Source organism: Eulemur rufifrons, chromosome 18 (assembly GCF_041146395.1).
Source record: "Eulemur rufifrons isolate Redbay chromosome 18, OSU_ERuf_1, whole genome shotgun sequence".
NCBI classification, from domain to species: domain Eukaryota; kingdom Metazoa; phylum Chordata; class Mammalia; order Primates; family Lemuridae; genus Eulemur; species Eulemur rufifrons.
This window is the reverse complement of record NC_091000.1, coordinates 48,554,796-48,578,274: the sequence shown is the minus strand read 5'-3', so window position 1 is coordinate 48,578,274 and position 23,479 is coordinate 48,554,796. Positions and strand designations below refer to the sequence as shown.

Below are 23,479 nucleotides of genomic sequence, written 5' to 3'. Positions count from 1 at the left end.
TCTCTAGATGGATTGACTTGTGAAGACAGTAACAGTGAGTCATTCAAACAGGAGAAGGGGATGGAGGGAAATATACTCACATCTCTGATGTTAACATTGTGCACAGAACTGATGTAAGTTGGTGTGTATACAACTATTGTGATAAGTAACCAGTTATGGCCGAAACTGCAAATACAGATGGACCAAAAGGGTAGAGATCTGGATATAGCCTTGATGGGAAGAGGCTCCTTAAAAGAACTGACCTGAAAACAAATTTACTTAGTCAAAACAGTAAGATCTGAGAGATACTCACACACTCTTAGTTACCCTTAGAAAGCCACATGGTGACACAAGGTCCCTGGAAAGGGTTAGAGTCCTTATGCTTACCTGTTGGTCCAAGGAGGATATGATGTATTCTTTTTCGGAGGTGCTTATCCATGGGTGAGAGGCAGGGTCATCATAAACCAGAACAAACCACAGAAGGCAAAAAACACAGCCAATGCCTCCTGCAAGCACAGGGTAAACTTGGTAACTGAGCTGAATTCTGCCTTTTGTGTGAATTTCTTTTAGATGGGACATTTTCTAGTATAAGTTCTGGGAAAAGATCTTATTCATTATATTCCCTTTCCATTTCTCAAACAATTCACATGAATATCACAGCTAGAAAGCACTCATTTCTTTACATTTCTTGTTTATTTGTGTGTGGAAATCACAGACCCTAGGAATGGTACCACACTTGGTATCTCAATCTTTTTAATATGAGCCATTCTAAAAGATGTATAAAAACCACTCACTCTGGTTTCTATTTGCATTTTCTTAATGACTAAGGATGCAGAATTGAGCGTCTTTTCACATGCCTATTTTCCCTTTCTATATCTTGTTTGGTGAAGTGACTATGCCCATTTAAAACATTTTTTTAATTACTGAATTTTGTGAATTATTTATACATTCTGGATAAAAGTCATTATACGTGGGTTTTGCAAGTATTTACTCCTTGTATCAGCTTGCCTTTTTAATATCCTAACAATGCCTTTTGAAGAGGAGACATTTTTAACTTTGATGAAATCCAATTTATCAATTTCTTATTTTATGGATCATGCTTTTGGTGTCATTTAGGGAATCTTTACCTAACAAAAGAACAAAGGTATTTTTTTCTAGAAATATTTTTATATATTTTTTAGATTTTATATTTAGGTCTAGGATTCATTTTGAGTTAGTTTTTGTATATGATACAAGCTATGGATCAAATTTCATTTTTTTGCATATGAATATCTAATTTTTGAGCACCATCTATTAAAAAGACTATCCTTTTTCTAATGATTGCACTTTTGTCAAAGATAAGTTTATATTATGTCTATTTATGACTAACTATTCTGTTTCATTGAGCTATTTATTTGTCTATTTTTAAGTGAATATCATACCATCTCAATGACTGTAACTTCATAATATTTCTTGACATCAGGTAGTGTTAGCCTTATAACTTTGTAATTTATTTTCAAAGTTATTTGGCTACTCTAGAATCTTTGCATTTTCATAAGAATTTAGTTTTCAGTGCATAGCTCTTTCATGTCTTCTGTCAGATTTATCCCTGTGTTGTGTAGTTTTTGATGTGATTGAAAATGGTACTGTTGTCTTTAATTTAAATTTCTAATTCTTTCAGCTTTTGTATGTTTGAAAATATCTTTATTTTGCCTTTGTTTTTGAAACAGTTTTTTCACTTGATCTGTAATTCTAGGTTGGCAGTGTTTTTTTTTTTTTTTTCTTTCACTATTTTAAAGATGTTGTTCCACTGCCTTCTCTCTTGCACTCCTTCTGAAAGGAATGCTGCATTTATCATTATCTTTGTTCCTCTGTATAAAACATGTCTTTTAGCTTTGGCTGCTTTCAGATTTTCTCTTTATTACTGGTTTTGATGCATTTGATTATGATGTAATTTGTTGTAGTTACTTCTACTTGAAGTTCATTGACCTTTTGGGATCTGTGAGTTTATAGTTTTCATCAAATTTGGAAAGCTTTTGGACATCATTTCTTCAAATATTTTTGTTGTTTTTGTTTCCTCATCCTACTCCTTTACTTTGGGCATTCCACTGCTTACTGATGTTCTCATTTTATTTTTATATTTTTCTGTGTGGCTCATTCTGGATGGTTTCTACTGCTGTTTTTAAGTTCATGAATTTTTTCTTCTGTTGTATCTAAACTATCATTAATTCCATGCAGTGTATTTTTCATCTCAGATATTGTACTTTTCATCTCCAGAAGTTTGACTTGGGTCTTCTTATATTAATATTTACTATGTTTCCACATAACTTTTTGAACATATAGAATTACGTTATATTGTAATTATACTATTTTTAATGCCTTTGTCTGCTAATTCTAAAATTTCTGTCAGCTCTGGGTCAGTTTTGATTGATTTATTATTTGCCTCATTATAGATTGTAGTTTTCTGCTTTTCTTCATGTCTGGTAGCCAGGCTTTACTAATTATATCTTTCTGGATGCCAAATAGGTTTTTTTGGCCGGGCGCGGTGGCTCACGCCTGTAATCCTAGCACTCTGGGAGGCCGAGGCGGGTGGATCGCTCAAGGTCAGGAGTTCGAGACCAGCATGAGCAAGAGCGAGACCTCGTCTCTACTAAAAATAGAAAGAAATTATCTGGCCAACTAAAAATATATATAGAAAAAATTAGCCGGGCATGGTGGCGCATGCCTGTAGTCCCAGCTACTCGGGAGGCTGAGGCAGTAGGATCGCTTAAGCCCAGGAGTTTGAGGTTGCTGTGAGCTAGGCTGACGCCACGGCACTCACTCTAGCCTGGGCAACAGAGTGAGACTCTGTCTCAAAAAAAAAAAAAAAAAAAAAAATAGGTTTTTTTTTTTCCTCCCAGAATATTACGGGGGTACAAACGTTTTGGTTATATGAATTGCTTTTGAGTCAAAGTTATAAGTGTGTCAATTCCCCAGATATTGTGCACTGTACCCATTAGGTGTGAATTTAACCATTCCCTCCCCCATCCTCCCACCTGCTTGATTTCCATTCAATTTACTACTCATATGTACATATGAATGTTGATCATTTAGTTCCATTTTAATAGTGAGTACATCGTGGGGTTAGTTTTTGCATTCTTGAGTTGCCTCACTTAGAAGGATGGTCTCCAGTTCCATCCAGGTTGTTACAAAAGGTATTATTTTACCATTTTTTATGGCTGAGTAATACTCCATGGTATACATATACCACGTTTTATTAATCCACTCATGCATTGATGGGCACTTGGGTTATTTCCTCATCTTTGCGATTGTGAATTGTGCTGCTGTAAACATTTGAATGCAATTTTTATAAAATGTCTTTGTTTCCTTTGGGTAAATACCCAGTAGTGGGATTGCTGGATCAAATAGTAAGTCTATTTTTAGTACTTTGAGATATCTCCACACTACTTTCCATAGTTTTGTATTCCTATAAATATTATTGAGCTTTGTTCTAGGATACAATTGATATGATCAAATCATGTGGAAATATTAATAGTTTGATCCTTTTAGGTCTTGCCATCATCATTGATTAGAAAAATCCACAGCAGTGCTCACTCTATGGCTAATAATTTCCCACTGTTGAGGAAAGACATTTTAGAGAATTCTACCCAATGACCCATGAATTATGAACTTTTCAGTCTGTTTTATGTGCAGAGGCACTATCCCTGATTCTCTGTGAGTCCTGAGTACTGTTCTCTAATATTTACCAGTGATCCCCACCCACCCCCCACACACATAATCCGATCAGTACTCTTCTGAGTACTCAAAGGGGACTCTGCAGATAACTGGGGTTTTCTGTACGTGCAACTGTCTCCTCTTAGATAATCTATCCTATGAACTCTGCCTGTCGTATGCTTTCCAGATTTTAGCTCTGCCTCCTCAACTCAGAGGTTCTGCTGAACTTTGCCTAAATTCCCCCTTCCTGTACCATGCCCTAGAGCTCATCTCTCACAGGTCATTGTTTTTCCTCTGAGGTCCAGTGTCTTGACAGTCACTCTTTCATATATTGTGTCTGATTTTCTTTTTCTTTTCAACTGTTTCACACCAGAAGGTATATCTAGTGCTTCTTACTATATGTTAGGCAAATGTGGACACTCAATACAGTTTTATATTTGCTACCGGCCTCATTATGTCCCTGAATTACAATGAATTTTGAATGTTGAGGCTGACTTACATTCCAAATATAAATTTTCCTAGTCATGATGCACTATGCTTTTTATATATCGATGGGTTCAACTTGTTAATATTTTTTTCAGGATATTTGTGTTTAGGTTCATGAGAGATGTTGGTCTGTAGTTTTCCTGTTTTGTAATATCTACGTGTGGTTTTGGTATTAAGGTAATTCTGGCTTTAAAACTTGAGTCATGAAGTATTTTCTCTTCTTCTATTTTCAGGAAGACTTTGTGTAGAATTGATATCATTTCTTACCTATTTGGTAAAATTTGGCAGTGTAACCATTTGGGTCTGGGCTTTCTGTTGTTGTAGTTGTTGTTGGAAAGCTTTAAACTAAAAAACTGATTCCTTAATGTACATGAAATATTCAGTTTATCTCTTCCTTCTTCTGTGAACTTTGTTACTCTGTGTCTTTCAATTAGTTTGTTCACTTTATCCAAATGATTAAATTTGTGAGCATAGGGTGTTTTGTAATATCCCCTTATTATGATTTTAATGTTTGTAGGGCCTATATTTAGATTCCTTTTTCATTCTTGGTATTGGTTATTTGTGTCTCCTCTCTCTCTCTTTCTCTTTCTCTCTTCATCTCTTTCTCTCTGTCCATCTGGCCGAAGATTTGTTGATGCTATTGATCTTTTCAAAGAACCAATTTTTAGTTTTATTGAATCTCTTTTTTTTTTGTTTAAATCCATTAATTTCTGCTCTTATTTTTGTTACTTCCTTCTGTTCAATTTGGCTTTAATTAGCTCTTATTTTTCTAGGTCTTAAGGCATAAGCTTAGATCATTAACTTGAGACCTTCTTTTCTAATATAAGCATTTAATGTTAAAAGTTTCTAAGCACACTGCTTTAATTACAACCAACAAATTTTAATATAGTGATTTTCATTTTCATTCAATTCAATTTTAAAGTTTTCCTTCTGTTTTTTTCTTTAGCTCATTGGAAGTATATTGCTTACTTTTTAAATATTTGGGGCATTTCCAGAAAACTTTCTGTTATTTATTTTTAATTTAATCCTATTATGTTCAAAGAACATAATTATACTTTTTATAATTTTCAACTCATTTAAATTTGTTAAAGCTTGTTTTTATGGGCCATAGATTGTCTATCCTGGTGAATGTTTGAAGCACACTTAAAAACAGTATTGTACTATTGTTGAATGAAGTATACTTCGTCTGTTTTCTTCTATTGATTATTGACAGAAGAATTTTGAGGTCTCCATCTCTAATTTTCGATGTCTTTTTCTCCTTACTGTTCTATCAGTTTTTGCTTTATGTATTTTGAAGCTCCATTTTTAGGTGCAAATACATTTCAGATTGTTATGTCTTCTTGATGAATTGATAATATTCCTTGTTCTGAAGCCATTCTTCTCTGATATTATTGTATCCACCTAGTTTTCTCTTGATTAATATTTCCATGGTACATCTTTGTTCCCTGGACTCTGCAGGGTTCTGAAAACCAATAAGATTCTATCTCTGCCCTAAAGGAACACACTGACTAAAAGGGGAAATGAACGTGTAAACAAATAAATGTAAGCTGATGAGAATTTTGAAAGTAAAATGTAAAAGCTACTGAAGTGGAAACTGTGAAGGGAGCAGTTGTTTCTTGATTTCTAATAGTTAATGGAAGGCTCTGGAGCAAATGCTGAGGTTGGCAGAATTCATCCTCTTGGTGTTTAGTGTTTTCTCTTCTTTAAGAAACTGGAGCCTTACCCAGGATGCCTCATTGCTATGCTTAATCTGAGACAAAACCCACAGCAATACCTATCTTTCTGGATTTCTTTCTTCCGTCTCTTAAAAACTATTGCTCTATAAGCCTATCATGTACTACCTACAATGGCAGCAGAGTATGCCTGATCACATTGTGATAATAATGCATTGTGGTAGGTTAATAACACTTTATAATAGGCAGGAGGACTTCCAAATTTTTTGATGGCATAGGTCAGAGGTGGAGAACCTGAAGCCTTGGGGCCACAATGTGGCCTTCTGGATCCTTGAGTATGGCCTTTTGACTGAATCCAAATTTTACAGAACAAATCCTTTTTCTGTAGGATTTATTCTGTGAAGTTTGGATTCAGTTGAGGGGCCATACTTGGGGACCTGGAGGGCCACATGTGTTAATTGTTCCCTTATATTATACTAAGATATTTTGTTTTTTGAGGATTTTTTTTTTATTTTAACTCATTTCCTTCGAAAAATTACATACAAAGGTACATACTCAGAAGAATCTTCCTGAATACGAAAACCTGGGAATTTGGAGACAGTAGCTTACCAAAGACGTAGAAGGCAAAAGGCCACCCAATGGCTTGAGTAATGAAACCAGCAGTGAGGAGGGCAGTGAAGGATCCCAGTGCCATTCCTGCAAAGAGACAAAAGTAATCTGTGGGACTCTGGACTCCCACCCAACAAACACATACAGACTGATGGATGACATGTTAGAGAGTAGTGACTCCAAACCGTAAAGAGAGAAGCATATTAGAATATATGAACTTCAGATTTATGATTTAGTTCATAGGTTCTCCTGAGAACACATTTTTCTGGCAGTTCCCTAGTAACATGGCAGCTGACAGTCATATTTCCTTTCATACTGCTTTAATTTTTAATTACATAAGTCATATATACTTATTGTAAAAGTAAACTATCGCAAAGAGTCAAAGTTTCTATCACATGCCTTCCCAATTCAATTTCACTCTTCTCTCTAAAGTTAACCATTAGTAACAATTGGTTATACAATATATAATTGCATACCTTTTCATTTTTGCACACACATATATAACATATATCTACACATACAATCATCTTCTTTGTAAATGCATTTATGTAATATGTAGACAGAAAGCTACATTTTTTCTATAAGTGTGCTAATAACTGTTTTAATTTCCATAGCTTTATAGAGTATTTTAATATGGTAGGGCATGTTCCCTTTTTACAAATTTTTCAGATATTTCTAGGCTATTGTAATTTTTATTTTCCAGAGGAACATTAACATCAACTTGCCAAATTGTATGTATATAGGAATTATTATTTTTAAATAAGCAAGATCATAATGTTTCTATTGTTTTGTGACTTCATTTTTCATTTAACAATTGGTCTTGTAAGTATTTCCGTGTCACTGTGGATTCTACCAAGTTAGTTCTGAACAGACATAATTACTAATTTCTGAACATAAACATAATTTATTTCTGTGCAATAGAATATCAGAAATAGACTTACCAGAATAAAGGCTATGTGCATTTTAAATTTTGGTAAATACTACCAAAGTATTAGGTTGGTGCAAAAGTAATTGTGGTTTTAGCATTGTGGAAATTTGCTGTTTGATATTGGAATACATTCTTAAATAAATGTGGTTATGTTATACATGATTTTAATGTACATTTCTGGCTTTATGTTTTTTTTGCTAATGACTTATTAATTGCTATTTATTTTATATTTATTTTAGACTATGGAAATTATGTTAGACAAAAAGCAAATTTGAATGATTTTCTTATTCAAGTTCAAAATGGATTGTAAAGCAGCGGAGACAACTCGCAACATCAACACATTTGGCCCAGGAACTGCTAACAAACGAACATACAGTGCTGGGTGGTTCAAGAAGTTTTGCAAAGGAGACAATAGCCTAGAAGATGAGCACAGTGGCTGGCCGTCGGAAGTTGACAACGACCAATCGAGAGCAATCGTTGAAGCTGATCCTCTCACAACTACAGGAGAAGTTGCCAAAGAACTCAATGTTGATCATCTATCATCGTTCCACATTTGAAGCAACTTGGAAAGGTGAAAAAGCTCAGTAAGTGGGTGCCTCATGAGCTGACTGAAAATCCAAAATATCGTCATTTTGAAGTGTCTTTTCTTCTTTTTTTTCATAATGCATTTCATTTTTAATTATGTTACATGATTTCCTGAATTCCTTATATAGTGCATATGGTTAAAATTTGAGTTTTAGCCATAAACTAATGAAACTTGTTCCAAGGTAGCTATGACAGTTATTGTACTTTTTTCTGAGCAGTATTGATAGTCAATTTAAGAAAGAATAATTGAATCTGTTATCTTCACTCCTCCTACTCAACTTGCATAATTTAATCAAATTAGTCTTCCTTAATCACTGCTTGCATGCTGTCATTCCCCTTCTCAGAAAAAGTTTTTTGTTTTTTTAATTTCAGAATATTATGGGGGTACAAACATTTTGGTTACATATAATGCCTTTGCCTCGCCCAAGCCAGGGCTACAAGCTTGCCCTTCTCCCATGCAGTGCACTCTGCACCCATTAGTTGTGACTTTACCCATCTCCACCACCACCCTCCCACCTGACCAGCACCCGATGAATATTACTTCCATGCGAGTACCTTAGTGTTGATCAGTTGGTCTTCTCTTCTTATACGCAAAAACAATGAACCATTTCTGGATCAGATTGTGATATGCGACAAAAAGTGGATTATATACAACTGGAGATGACCAGCTCAGTGGTTGGACTGAGAAGAAGCTCCAAAGCACTTCCCAAAGCCAAACTTGCACCGAAAAAAGGTCATGGTCCCTGTTTGGTGGTCTGCTCCTGGTCTGATCCACTACAGCTTTCTTAATCCCGGCGAAACCATTCCATCTAAGTCTGCTCAGCAAATTGATGAGATGCACCGAAAACTACAATGCCTACAGCCAGCATTGGTCAAAGAAAGGGCCCGATTCTTCTCCATGACAATGTCTAACTGCATGTTGCACAACCAGTGCTCCAAAAGTTGAATGAATTGGGCTATGAAGTTCTGCCTCATCTGCGATATTCACCGGACCTCTTGCCAACCTACTACCACTTCTTCAAGTATCTCGACAACTTTTTGCAGGGAAAACACTTCCACAACCAGCAGGATGCAGAAAATGCTTTCTAAGAGTTCATGGAGTCCCAAAGCACGAATTTGTATGCTACAGGAATAAACAAACTTATTTCTCATTGGCAAAAATGTGTTGATTATAATGGTTCCTATTTTGATTAATAAAGATGTGTTTGAACCTAGATATAATGATTTAAAATTCACAGGTCCAAAAAGGCAATTACTTTTGCACCAACCTATACCTTATTAGAAGGCCACACCAAATTAAACTGCCAACAAATTTTTTCCCCTTATCTCCTTGACACCATTTAATATCCTCAAAGTTTAAAAAAATTTTTTTTCAATATGAATAAAAAAGAGTATCTCATTTTAATTTCCCTTTTTATAGTGAGGTTGCACATTTTTTATATGTTTAACTATCATTTTTATTTCTTCTATGAACTGTTCATAATCTTTTTTGCTTGTTTCTTTTGCTTGTTTAACTTTTTGTTAATTTACAGAATCTTTATGTATTGTGAATGATCCTTCTGTCTGGCATGCTGGCTGCAACTCTCCCATCTTTAACTTTATGTTGTGTTTTGATTCTCCTTTGTAATGACCTCTGCATTTACTATTTTGCTTAGAAGGTCTTTCCCCACCCCATAATGTAAAAAAAAAAAAAAGCAAAAAACTCACATAATGTTTTCTTTCTCTTTTAGACATATTCTATTTAAATATATTACTTGTGTTATCTCATTTAAGTACCACTAATCAAATTTATTTAGTGGCCAAATTGAAACAGTGATGTGGAAAAGTTAAATAACTTGCCAAAGGTCACACTGTTAATAACAGGGGAAGGCAGCATTTGAAATGAGGCCACCTGACACCAGGGCACAAATAGATGAAGATGGAAAACACCACTAAGTCCACCAAATCTGCATTTTTTTCTTGAACTCTCTGCCTTTGCTTGACTGTGAGAGGAGACAGGTTCCTGCATCCATCCAAGGCGAAGTCTCTTCTTGTCCTCTGGACCTACAGTCCCTAATCCCCAGGCCGAGGCCTGGTACCATCTGTGGCCTGTTAGGAATCAGGCAGCACAGCACTACCTGAGCTCCACCTCCCCACCCGCCCCAGCCCCATCTCTGGAAAAATTGTCTTCTGTGAAACCTAGGAACCTGGCCACACAGCAGGATGTGAGCAGCGGGCTAGCCAGCAAAGCTTCATCTGTATTTACAGCTGGTCCCCATCACTCACATCACGCCCCCATACCCATGTCCCCTACGCCCTCACGTCTGTGGAAAAATTGTCTTGTCTTCCATGAAACCAGTCCCTGGTGCCAAAAAGTTGGGGGTCGCTTTTGAACTCTGGTCTCCTCCAATCTACACCAGGTGTGGTCTCCTTAAAGTATGAATTCTCACTGCATCTTCACTTCTTTCCTTAACTCTTGAATCTTTCCCATCCACATGCAAACATATCTTTATATGGCCCGTGTTAGAAACAAAACAAAAACGATTCCCACCTCTTCAGAACTCCCTCCAAGCACTTTGCCATTTCTCTGCTTCTCTTTAAGGCAAAACTTCCCAAAAGGCTGTGCTTACTGCTTACACCTCTTTCTTATTCCCTCCTCAGCCAACTCCCACAACACTGACATGGCTCTTGTCAAGGCTCTTTTGACAGCCATCTTGTTAATCCCAGGGCCACTTGCTCAACCCCAGAAGCATGTGGTACAACTGACCCCTCACCTCTGACTGACTGTTGTCTCATGGCACCTGTCACTCGTACTCTCCTTGTCTTCCCACTGCCTCATGGGAAGCTTCTCAGTCCTTTGCCAGCCTGTCATTCTCTTCTGTCCAAGGTCTGAATACTGCAGGGCCTCAGGGCTATTTCTTTCATTTCTTCTTTCCTCTATCTACGTTCTTTCTCTAGATAGTCCGGTTCAGCACCAGGGCTTTAAATACTGTCTATACACTGAGGAACTTCAGTATGTCTTGTTGTTTCTTATATCTCTACTGAATTCCAGACTGTTAACCAATCAATCTTCACTCAGATGCCTAATAGTTGATAGCTAGTACTTGATTTACATACATACATTGGCTCATTTAATGCTCAAATATGCATATATTAATATATACATGCACACACATCTATCTCTATCTTTTTATCTACCTATGTATGTGTATGAGAGCTGTGTCATATATATGTGAATATTTAAAGTGTATTTGTTTTGTTATGTTTTGAGCATTACTGAAATTATTAATGTATCATCCTGGATGTTATCTTCTAGGATATTGTAATGTGTTTGCCATATTATATAAGAATATTTATTTCTACCATAGCAAATAAATAAATTCACCTTGTAAGACATTAGTCAAATACTATAAGATGTGTTAGGTATGGATTATGATTAAGTCAATAACTTGTGAGATATAGATAAACAGGATTCATAAGCTATGTTAATGAAATGTAAGGACTTTACTGAGAATAGCATGTTTGCCTTTGATCATAGATAGAAAAAGATGGAAAGAGGAAGATACAGTACACTTTGTCCTAAAGGCTGGCAGTACTTGAGTCCTTCTACTGAAGGCAGATGCCTTTCTGGGGAGTCTTCCTCCAACCTTATGGCCTGAGTAGTCCAATCCACCAGTGTAGCCTACTGAGGGGCCCCAGCATCACTGGAAATGGCAGTTTCTATAAGACATACGGAGGCAAGAGGGTAAGTTCAGCCCACTTCACCTGCCAATGTGTTTCTGCAGTGGCTTTTTGTTAGGTGCCTTCAGATAGCCATGGGCTCTGCTTTCTGAACAAGGTTCTGGAGGCCAGAAAGGATCACTTCCCTGGAGCCTCTCAAACAGTCCCCCAATGCTAAAGACAAGAAAGCCCTTGGAACTTGCAGCCTTGTAGGCTTCTAATATTCTTCTAGATACTGTCAGCTGACCTATTCTGGTTGTTCAGTCTCTATATAGTAGGAAGTGAAAGGAAAGGAAGTTGGCACTTTCTATAAGGTCTCTGTCTTCATTCCACTGTCTTCATTCCAAGTCTTTTAACTTTTATACATTCCATCTCCTGATTTTCTTATGCAGTATTCTGGGGTAATCCCTCAGTGTGATAACTAAAGTGAATTTCCTTAGTTCAAATTGTACCCTCCATTCCCCTATCAGTGAATACAAGCTCTTCAGGGTTGTGAAGGGCTTTAGAGGGGTGTGCTGTCAGGGAGGGTGAGTATGTAGCTTATTTTCTGGACTCTAAGAGTCCCTGGCCTTCTTTGTACTCATAAATTACCTGAAGTTACCCTTCTTGACCCGGCACCCACTTTGGCAATCTCCTGTTTTTTAACCATATAGTGTCCATTTTACATTCTTCCTAGGCATAACTTTGGTTTCTTCCTCCAGAATATTCACTCTGGGCACATTGTCCAGTCAGATCATTATCAGAGAGAAGTTCTCAGGACAACTGAGAATGATTCTAAAGAAGATTAAGTTGGATCTATACCTTACACTGAAAACTAGTATAAAATCCAATATGTCAGGAATGAATATATAAAAACAAAACCCTACAGATTTAAAAAGAAAACATGGGTGGATGTTTTTATAACCTTTCTATGACTCAAAATCTAGATGCCATAAGAATTATCAATTTGATTACATAAAAATATTACTTTTAAATGACAAAAATCATACTATAAGCAAAGTCATGCCACAAATGACAACCTAGGGAAAATAACTGAAAGTCATGTTACAGGCAAAGGATCAGTCTCCTTAATTTATGCATACTTTATTGACATTGAACATAAGATGGAGAACTATGCGATAGAAAAATTGTCAAGGAAACCCATGGAAGAATGTTGGATGGTGTACCCATTTAGATTGTATGTTTTTACCTGATAAAGCAATGGTGCAGAGTCTGCTTCGTTCATGTGGAAGACTCCATTTTTCCCAAACTGCAAACTGACCCCCAAATCCTGAGCCCTGAAATAAAAAATGATTAGGGTTTTTGATATGTGGTGCCATGTAGAAATTCATATCCAGCTCCGATTTATAAAGTATTGAGTACCTGGCTTAGGCCGTGGACTACTCGGGTTACAATGAGGGACGTTAATCCAAACTCAATGGCCAGAGGGGTGCAAAGGGTGAGAAGCGAAGATACAAATAAAGAGAAACCAAACACTCGCTTTGTTCCTATTCTTCCAGCCAGGTATCCACTGAGACCCAGTGTCAGAATCATGCCATAGCTGAGAGAGCTGAAGATGATGCCTTGCACCTGGGGGCTCCAGTCATACACAGGAGCCTTAGAGAAACAGAGAATGCTGTAATAAACCATATACATATTCTTATATTCTCTAAGAAGCGTCTTTAGATATTTGACTTGCTTTCAAATTACTATTTTCTCAATTAAAATTTTTGAACATATAAACTCTAGAAAAATAAATATCCAGACAAACAGCAAAAACAAATGCACAAATTTAAATTTTGCATTGCTTACCCTTGCAGGAAGACTCTTTGGAGTATTATTTGGGCCACCAAATGAATCAATAGGCAGCCCCTCGGTGGAGCTGTTGAGCTGGGATTGATGGTCTGTGCTATTGACCATGGCTACCATGGTGATGTACATGACAATATTTTGTGTTACCAGTGACAAGTTGCAGAAATGTAGGATAAAGGCTAACCCATAGCGACTGGAACATAAGCCTGGAACTGAAATATTATGACATCACATTAGTGCTTTTTTATTGAGTCAACATTAGTTGTTCACAAGATATAATACAAAAAGATATTGCAGATCATCAGCTGATGATTTAAATGACACTTATATTAGCTTTAGGAAAGGAAGCTACAAAACGAAGAGATCATTGAGATGAGCCAAAGGGCTTTTTATACCACAGCTTTATAGAGGAGGGCATCTGTCCTTCCTGTGATTTTTGTCTCTCCCATTCCTAGGTCATCATGTTTTATAGTTGATGAAATTACTCACAAGGAAATTTATACATATATAAATCTGTGTGTATATATACACACAAGTATATTAAAAGTAAATATATACATATAAATACATATACCTATTTAAATGACTATATAATTTATAATATATTACAGATAATCTGCATGTATAATTACATATACATGTATGTAATATATATCACATTACAAATATTAAATATGATATATATAAATTTTGTACACATAAATAAAATGTAATTTAAATTTTGAGGGAGTTCTTCATTGGTGTAGATGACTATTCCACTCAAATCTTCAGGCATTAAGGACAAACTTTCATATAAATTTAGAGATTAAACCCCTTTAAAGATTTTCTCATTAGAGAAATTGGCAGCCACAAACTTCGAAAAAGAAATGAGCACAGCATTCAAATAATCTGAATTTGTACATCAAGGAAAGATGGCAACTTAAAAGCAGAAATCTCATTCTTGCTTTCTTAGATCCTGGCTGCATTGTCCAAAAAATGTAAAACATGGTGAAATTAGCTTTTGTGATGGAAATTAAAGGATAGAATTGTTCAGAAGTTGAAATGTGAAAAAAATCAATTAGATGAGATCAAATGGTACAAAAACGTCAAAGGTTAGCTCTCTAACTCAGCTTCTTCAAAAGTTTTGTGGCATTATAGTAAGTGAGTAGAAGATATCCTGGCAAAACATAGCTAACAGTCTAATCTGAAGAACAAATAAAATGTGTGAGGCAGGAAGCTGTATTTACCTGATCTCAGATTTCTTTTAAAAAATTTCAGGCAGATGAGGCTTTTGGAACTCTCTCCACTGCCTTCACTTTTTTCCCCATGGGAAGAAAGGGGACTTAAATCAAGGAGTTTAGGTAAATAAATTGAATATGTATAGCTCAGCATCCTTTCCAGCCTTCCTGGAAGCTGTCTACTCTCCTACCATGCAGCTATTAATACTTTAGCAGAGCAAGCCTGGGCTTGTCCAGTTCACCCCATGCCTGGATAGGTAATTCTGTTCAATTCAGGAAAAATAGCAGGGAGCTGGACAGATGACTCTTCAAAGCCATGTCTACCAGTACAGATTTTATATCTTCAATCAATCATTGAACAAAATATTGATCACCCCCAATATCAGGCCACAGAGGTGTGGCAGCAAACAAAGTAGACATATGGGTCTGTGTTTATGGACCTCACATTTCAGGAAGAAGCACAAAATATGGAACACAAAACAGTAAATCATATAATGTATTAGAACATGAAAAGTGCTGTGGAGAAAATAAAGCAAGAAAGGGCAAAGTCCTAATGACATACCAGAGAGTTGGTCATGCAGATGTCTGGTGAAAGTGCACACTACGTAGAGGAAACAGCCCTGAGGCTACATGGAGAGTGTCTGGTGTGTTCAAAGAACCAAAAGGAGGTGAATATGACAGAGTGGAGTGAGCCCAGAGTAGAAGAGCAGACATGAGGAAAGAGAGAATGGAGCGTGAATCCTTCAAGGCCACGTGGGCCATTGCAGGTACTTTGGCTTTTACTTTGAATGGGATGGCGGCTGCCGGAGGGTTTTAAGCAGAAGTGGGACATGATATGACTTACATTTTGAGGGGATTTCTTTGGCTTCAGAATTGAGAACAAATTGATAGGGAGGACATGCAATGCGGAAGCTTTTGCGATAATCCAGGAGAGAAGTGAAGCTAGCTTGCACTGGGCTGGTGGCAATAGCTAAGAAGTGATCAGATCCTAGGCAAATCCCAGCATGGAGAAAACACCAAATAAGAGGTTCAATTTTACAGATGGGTGGAGGTCAAGGAGGAGGGGAATTGGAGATGTTTTTATTCTAAACAACTGGAAGAAGACTTGTGCTTCATTAGGAAGAGAGTTCTGTGGAAGGAGCAGGTTTGGAAGGTGGGGTGATCAAGAGCCTGTTATTGAACATGTTAAAACAGAGATGCCTCTTAGGTACCCAAGAGAAGGTGTTGAGAATACTGTTGGATATACAACTCTAGAGTTATAGAAGAGGGAGGAGTTGAGACATAACATTAGGAGTTAATAATATACAGAGGATACTTAAAGCCATGAGAATTGGGAAATGGAAATAAATAGAGAAGAGAACCAAAGACTAACTCTGGGGCTCTCCACTGTTTAGAGGGGTGAATAAATGGGGGAGGAGCCAACAAAAGAAAGTGAAAAGGAGTAGTCAGTAAGATGGGAAGAGAACCAGGAGATTATAGTGTCCTGGAAGCAGAGGACAAGGGTTTCAGGAATAAGGGAATCAGTCAGTGTGTCAGATGTTCCTGTTGGGTCACATAACATGATGCCTGAGAATTGACTCCTTAAATCCTCACAATAACACTGTGAGGCAGCTACTATGGCTATCCCAACTTTACAGATGAAGAAACAAAGGCACAGAGAGGCTACTTCATGATGTAGCTCTGGTGCCTATCTTTTAACCACTGTATCACATGTATACAGTGGCTTTATTTTTCCCAGATGATTCCATGAGAATACCTTTGCTACAGCCCAAGTGCAACCATCTGTAGGGTTTATGTGGCTATATGATGTGGGAGAAGAGGGCACTCCCTGTGTCTTCAAGAAGTCCTTAAAACTTCAAGGAAGGAAGTAACTTGAGATTAATCAAAGAGGCTTCCCCTCAAGGCTATGCTGTCATCTCTTTGTGGAGTACAAGTCTTTGTAGTGAATGGGGGCAGAAGAAGAAATTTGGAGGAAACTGGAAAATATACTGAATCAGAGTGAGGAACTCAAATATATCTTTGTAAAGGTTTTTCTTTCTGATTCAGGGCTAGGTGGTGACTGCCTATATCAATCAAATCAACTAATAATTTGTAAGTTCTTGTGGTCTATAATTTCCCCAAGTTGCCTTGGGATTCTAGACGTTAAAGTCTACCCAAAAGGGTATTAGCAAACCAAGAGACTGATGGTTTACAAATGAGGAGATTGAACACCTGCCTCATGAAATTGCTGAAAGATTAACTAGAGAATGTATTTAAAAGGCTTAGCCTGGTGCTTGCTAGATGTTAAGTATTCCCTACAGAGTACTGTTTGTGTCCCTAAAAGTTATTTGTATCCTGTGTCTATTCTGAATGAATTGTACTAGTTGTGTTTACTCTAATAGATTGGTGCCAGTACTATGCTGTCTGTTAAATGTTTTCAGTGATCATTCCTAGCTATATGAGAATGTGTGAGTTTGTATGTGTATGAGAAAGTGTGAATTCATAAATATCTGAGGGCATAGTATTTAACCACTGAAAGAGGGCATTGACATGATGAAATCATGGACTATTCAAACTGGGAGGTTATGTTGATGAATTCAGTACTACTTTAATCAGAATCCCAGATGCTTGTTTTTTAACTTGATGTGACAGAGAAACCCTAAGGGGACTCCCAGTAATTCCCACCTCATAGTCTTCTCACATTTGTGTAATTCAGCTTGATTCCTTGCTTCCAATCTATTCTCAGTACAGAAGTTGGAGTCCTCTAGTTATATCAGAAATAAAACCACTTCTTCTGCTCAAAATCCTCCATGTGATTTCATTTTTGTTCAGATAAAAAAACTAAAGGTCTCTATAGTGATCAATGGAAATGGAACATGTAAAATCTTTGCCTCACAATTTTCATTTCTTGGGAATAAACCCAGAGGAAATAATTCCAAATGTGGACAAGTGTTATGTTAAAGAATGTTCATATATCATATATATAATAGCTGTCATATATAGTTCATATACATATATTAGCCAAGTAACATATGTAATTCATATATACATATGACAGCCAAGTAACAAAAGAAAACCTCACAACTTAAATATCCAATCACAAGAAGATTTTTCAAGTAAATCATACTTTGCCTATTAGACATGTTGGAATATAATACATATCCTTTAAGAATAACATTTGTGAATATTATAAAGCAATATGGAAAAGTATGTTGCCAAGTTAAAAAAAATAACATAATATATGCAGTATAGAACTATGCAAACATGCATATAAAATGAAGGCAATAAAAACAAATTATAGTGGTTAATTTAAGCTTATGAAAATCTTTTCATTTCTTGATTTTTGAAGTTTCTATAATTAGCTTTTCTTACTTTACTTAAGCAATACAATTATGTTTAAAATATTACATGCAATCACAAGCAGAAAACACACATGACGAGTAAACAATTTGATTGCAATTATTAAGAATGTAAGTGGGCCGGGCGCGGTGGCTCACGCCTGTAATCCTAGCACTCTGGGAGGCCGAGGTGGGCGGATCGTTTGAGCTCAGGAGTTCGAGACCAGCCTGAGCAAGAGCGAGACCCCACCTCTACTAAAAAATAGAAAGAAATTATATGGACAGCTAAAAATATATATAGAAAAAATTAGCCGGGCATGGTGGCGCATGCCTGTAGTCCCAGCTACTCGGGAGGCTGAGACAGGAGGATCGCTTGAGCTCAGGAGTTTGAGGTTGCTGTGAGCTAGGCTGATGCCACGGCACTCACTCTAGCCTGGGCAACAAAGTGAGACTCTGTCTCAAAAAAAAAAAAAAAATAAAAAAATAAAAATAAAAAGAATGTAAGTGAATATGGATAAAGATTAATAGGTAACTGTCAAAAATAAAAGATCTTTTTCAGAATAGCAGTATTTATTTCTTTCATAGTTGCAAAATGTTATTGTATTTTTAAAAAGAATTAGCTTAAAAGTTGTAAATTTATTTCCTTATATTAATTCTTTGCAGAAAAGAATCCACTGAAAAAGTCTAAAACCAAGCAGTTGAGGTCAAATTTACCTTTGCTGGGAATGAATTTCTTATCCACTTGCATATCTTGGGAGTACTTATTCTCGCCTTCTATGGGATTCAACTCTGTCATGGTGGCCATTACATTTCTCCTCTCTTGGTGAATGGTTTTCACCTATCAGGATAATATGTAATCCGTATGTGTCAGTCAAGAGAAAGGGACTCCTTTGAAACATTTAAACAGGGGGCACCAAGAAAACAAAAGCAGGCCCATTCCATCTGGTTGGGGTACAGGGAGGCTCATTACCCGCTCTTGGCTCAACATGACAGGCATACTGCACCTAAGGCTTGGAACTGTTTACTCTTTAGGATCTAGAGTGTTCACATGTGCCAGTCTACAAGTGCTGGCTTTGGAGCGAGGCATTCCCAAGTTGAAATTCAGGCTGGTAATTTACCCACTGTGCCAAGTGCCACCAGGAGTGAATTTGTATAATTCAGTTTCCCCATCTGTTTTTAATAACAACAGCATCTTCATCAAAAAAGTTATTGTAAGGTTTAAATAGATTGCACATGCCAAACACAGTGCCAGGCACTCTAAGTGGTAGCTGTATAATGCCATCTACATACATAATACTGTATTATTGTCATGATTGCTGGAGCTCCCACAGATGTGTGTCACTTCAGAGCTATGCTCCTCTGGAATCCTCTCTCTGCACCTGAGACCTGGCTTCTGGTACCCTTTACAATTCCTATATTGCTTCCTCATTTGACCCACTGTGAATGTTGCTGATATGTGTGTCACTAATAATTGGGGGCCAAATTTGCATAACGAGATGATAATATTCAAAGCCCATATTATTACTGTCTATAGGTTGATGATGTATCCACAGAGGTCTAAAAATAACTAACATGGAGGTCCTGATCTTTCTGCATATAAGAGAACTAAAAAAAAAAATCATTACTATTGTACAATATTAGGTTCTTTAATGCTCAAAGGAGTATGTGGTACTGAGTGTGCTAAATTTATTAAATTTATGAATCTCTTAAAGAAAAAGTTTCAAATATATAACAGCATATACCACTAATAAACCAAATATATAGATATATGCATTCATTTCTTTTATATAGATACTTAGAAATGGAATATCTGGATCATATGCTAAGTGTATGACTACCTTTTTTAGAAAATGACCAACTGTTTTCAGAATGGTTGTACCATTTTACATTTCCACTGAGAGTTCCAGATCCTCTATTTATTCACCAATTTAGTATGATAAGTCTTTTAAATTTTAGACATTTTTGAAGGCATGTAATAATATTTCATCAAGGTTTTAGTCTGCATTTCTCTAATGAAGTTGAGCATCTTTTCATGGACTTATTTGCCATCAATAATATATCTTCTTTAGGGAAATGTCTCTTCAAATCTTAGCATTGGACATTCTAATTCCATGATGTGGCCAGGCCATTTTTAAATAGGCCTTTCGTTTCTAGGGAAGTTGCCCAGACTGTACACTCAAAGATCTTTTGGGAAATATTTTACCAAATCACAAAGATTAGGCCACCTGCATTGTCCTGTGCAACCTGGCAATGCTGAGTAGGAATATGTTGTTCCATTAACAGCTTTTCTCCTTGAAGATACTTTTCAAAGTTATCTAAGCCTTCATATGACAGTCTACTACATGCAAATAGATTTTCCAAACACCATATTTCCTGATGCTCCAAGCGAACCAGGTTGCTTCACCTCATCCTGCCGGCAGGTCTGGCCCACCCACATCATCATGACAGACACCTACTGCCACACTAGCCTCAAAACATTTCACTGACTGATTCAAGCCCTCCCCAGAGAGAGGTAATGAAAGGGCAGCTTTGTTAATGAACTATCTAACAGAGAAAATAACCAACTCGCTATCTCCAAGATTGATTGCAGGGGACCTTACCCTTTACCTAATATTTTTAAGATTAATCACCTGTCTTTTAAGACTAACTAACCTCCTGTGGAGATGTTTTCACAGAGTTTGAAAAGAGCTAAGCAAACAAAAAGAAAGTATAAATACTTCTTTATATTCACCGGACCAGTTTTGCCAGAACCACTAAGTGTGTCTCCAGGAGCAGAAAAAAACAGGAGAGACAGACACCCTGACTTCTTACAGCTGCCTCCTGCTAGTTACTCCACAGCTGCTTCTCTTACCAGCTGACAGCCATAACTACTTTTTCCCTCTTTTCTCTTTGTCCCCATAAAAATCCGGAGGTGCTTCTGCTCAGTGCTGGCACTTCCCTCTCTTTCTTTCGGGTGCCGCGCCATCTTCCTTCTCTCTTTCTCTTTCTCTCCCTCTCTCTGTTTTCCTTTTCTCTCCCTCTCTGTTTCTCTCTCTCTGAGAAAACAAAATAAACTTTTTACTTCTTTATATCCTAATCTTTGTGTTATGAATTCTTTCTCAAGCCCCCGTGCAAACTCACACCCTAACAAGTAATCATCCAGAGGGAAATTTCAGAGCACCTATTGCAGAGCTAAGAACTGGCTCAAATAGCACAACGTAGGAAATGCAGTCCCATCATTTTCTCTTAAATGCGCCCTTTCAAAGACTGGTAGCCTTTCTACCCCTTGGCCTTACTCTGAGTGACTCCTTCCTGTTTTAACAGCCCCCCCTTTATTTGCCACCAGAAAACACTGTTGCCAGGGTCAGAAACTATACGGCACTCTGAGAAGTTTCTGGTCTAAAGGAGTGTTCCCAGGGAATCACACTGAGGATCAGCTTCTGGCAGAGATGGTTAGGGGTAAAGGCAGGGAATATCTTACTAATAGCACACTCCTTTTATATACCGTTGAGGTCCCAGGTGCCATCAAAAAGTTGCATCTTACACATTCTGGTCTTCAGGACTCTCTCTGACTGTCTCCTCACCACCCTCAGCACCTACCATCTTCTGCAGATCTTAGTGACTGTTCATAGACTCATCTCTCCGTCTCCTCTTCTATCCCCAGTCTTTTTCATTTGGTTAAATTTCACACCGTCACTGGTTCCTGATGAAGCATTGCTCCAGATGATTTCTCGGACTGCAACCACCGTGGCCCTATCTTGTTTCAAAGTCCTGGCCCCTGATTCATCTGGGCAATGAATTTATTTACAAAATGCTGGAGTACAGGACATTGGGGGTAGCCAGGTTGCTGCAGCAGATCTGTGCAGGAAAAAAGCCCAGTACAAGCTTCTTTGGGGTGGAGGTGGGGGATTGATTCTTCATGTAAGAGATAGAGATGTGGTTGCTGAGCCTTTTTTATCTGCAGTGTTTCCTTACCACTACCCAACAGCTCTTCCATGTGGCTTCATCAGCTATTGACATACAGAAGTAATTATTATAGCCACTGTTATAAACTACTGTCCTAGGCAGTTTACATCAACCCTACATGGACATATCACTGATCTTCTTCCTCTGGGTCACCAAGTTGAGTGAAAGAGCTGGTATTTGTTCACAAGCCAGTTTGACTCCCAAAATTTTGCTTTTATTTATCTATTTTGAAACATTTTTGCTCTGTCACCCAAGCTGGAGTGTAGCAGCCTGATCACAGTTCACTGTAACCCTGAACTCCTCGGTCCAAATGACCCACCAGCCTCAGCCTCCCAAGTAGGCGTGTACCACCACACCAGGCTGATTTTTGTATTTTTAAATTTTTTGTAGAGACAGGGTCTTGCTATGTTATCCAGGCTGGTCTTTAACTCCCAGCCTCAAAAGATCTTCCAGTCTCAGCTTTCCAGAGTGCTGGGATCACAACCATGAGTCATTGTGCCCAGCCCCAAATTTTGCTTTTAAACACCTCACTAGAGTTCCTATTTCTTAGAAATACCTTCCACAGTCAGCATTGTCTCCATGAGCCAGTTTCAAAGTGTATGGATGATCAGGGACAAAGCTTCAGTTTCCTACTTCTCCCTCTTATTGTCAGTCTTGTTAACATGGGTTTTTACATTTTCACCCACATGTTTATCAATATGAGAAAACATGGGGCTTGGGGGGGGCCATATACAACTTGTCAGCTGTTACATACAGACAGAACCCTTGGATATCAACACCAAAATAAGTGACTTACCGGCTTAATGTCTGAGGAAAGGCTTCCTGTCCGACTCTGTGTTTCCTCCACTCGTGCTTCCTTTTGCTCCTTGCTGCAGCAGACAGCTGAGCATTATTTGCCATCCCAAGGCTTGAATCATTAATCATTAATGAGATTATAGAACTAGAAGCTGATTGAGAAAGGCTTCTTGAGAAGTGCTCTTTGGGGAAGTTTTCAGAAATGCATTCCTTCCGAGTGGGGAATCCTGCCCCCCTCTGCTGTTCCTCCTGCTTTTTGGCTGATGTGAGCTTCTCGACCTTTCTCCTTGTGGGCATCTCCTTAGAACCTTAGAGGGATCCTCTGATTCAGACACTTGCATTTGACTGTTTTGCTTTGTAGTATCTTTAACGCCTTTAGTCTGTTCTGAAAACGTTAAAACAGGAAAGAGAAAATATAATTAAATATAACAGTTTAGTGTCTTTGTTGTTTTTTCCTTCTTTTTTTCCCTTCTTTGAAATTTTATTAATTTTTTTCTCCTTTGAAATATATAAATTATAATGTTATGGACAAACTTGAACTTCATTCACTCTATGTCTTTCCTTTTCCCTTGGTCCCTTTCTCCTTTCCTCACCAAACAAAACCAAACAAAAAAAGCCTCACATACATAGAGTACTGTTTCTCCATATTATTCTATTTGTACTAATGTTGGGGCTCAGAAAACAGTACCCCAAAATGAAGGCCTCAGATGCAGCTTTAGAAGCAAAAGTTTTTCTCTGACCTCATCTTGTTCTCCAGTCCCA

General features: G+C 37.5%; 1 protein-coding gene and 1 long non-coding RNA gene across 3 annotated transcripts in view; one reads left to right on the top strand and one right to left on the bottom strand.

Moving 5' to 3' along the window:
• Positions 1 to 9,300, top strand: part of LOC138399176 (uncharacterized) — a 71,702-nt gene extending 62,402 nt beyond the window's left edge. The window contains exon 4 of the long non-coding RNA XR_011236084.1: positions 7,608 to 9,300. This is a non-coding gene — a long non-coding RNA (uncharacterized lncRNA). The remainder of the gene's footprint in view (positions 1 to 7,607) is intronic.
• SLC17A3 (solute carrier family 17 member 3) overlaps positions 1 to 22,770 on the bottom strand; it is a 28,613-nt gene extending 5,843 nt beyond the window's left edge. Inside the window, exons 1-8 of one of the 2 annotated variants that reach the window (XM_069493762.1) lie at positions 22,719 to 22,770; positions 18,692 to 18,815; positions 13,444 to 13,655; positions 13,015 to 13,248; positions 12,842 to 12,929; positions 6,441 to 6,527; positions 367 to 485; positions 81 to 242 (exon numbers count right to left, since the gene is read on the bottom strand). In XM_069493762.1, coding sequence (XP_069349863.1) covers positions 81 to 242; positions 367 to 485; positions 6,441 to 6,527; positions 12,842 to 12,929; positions 13,015 to 13,248; positions 13,444 to 13,655; positions 18,692 to 18,782 — 993 coding nt within the window. In that variant the 5' untranslated portion in view covers positions 18,783 to 18,815; positions 22,719 to 22,770. Of the gene's footprint in view, positions 1 to 80; positions 243 to 366; positions 486 to 6,440; positions 6,528 to 12,841; positions 12,930 to 13,014; positions 13,249 to 13,443; positions 13,656 to 18,691; positions 18,816 to 21,556; positions 21,731 to 22,718 lie in introns of those variants that run through there. The other variant, XM_069493761.1, reaches the window with a different exon arrangement.
• Positions 22,771 to 23,479: the final 709 nt, after the last annotated feature.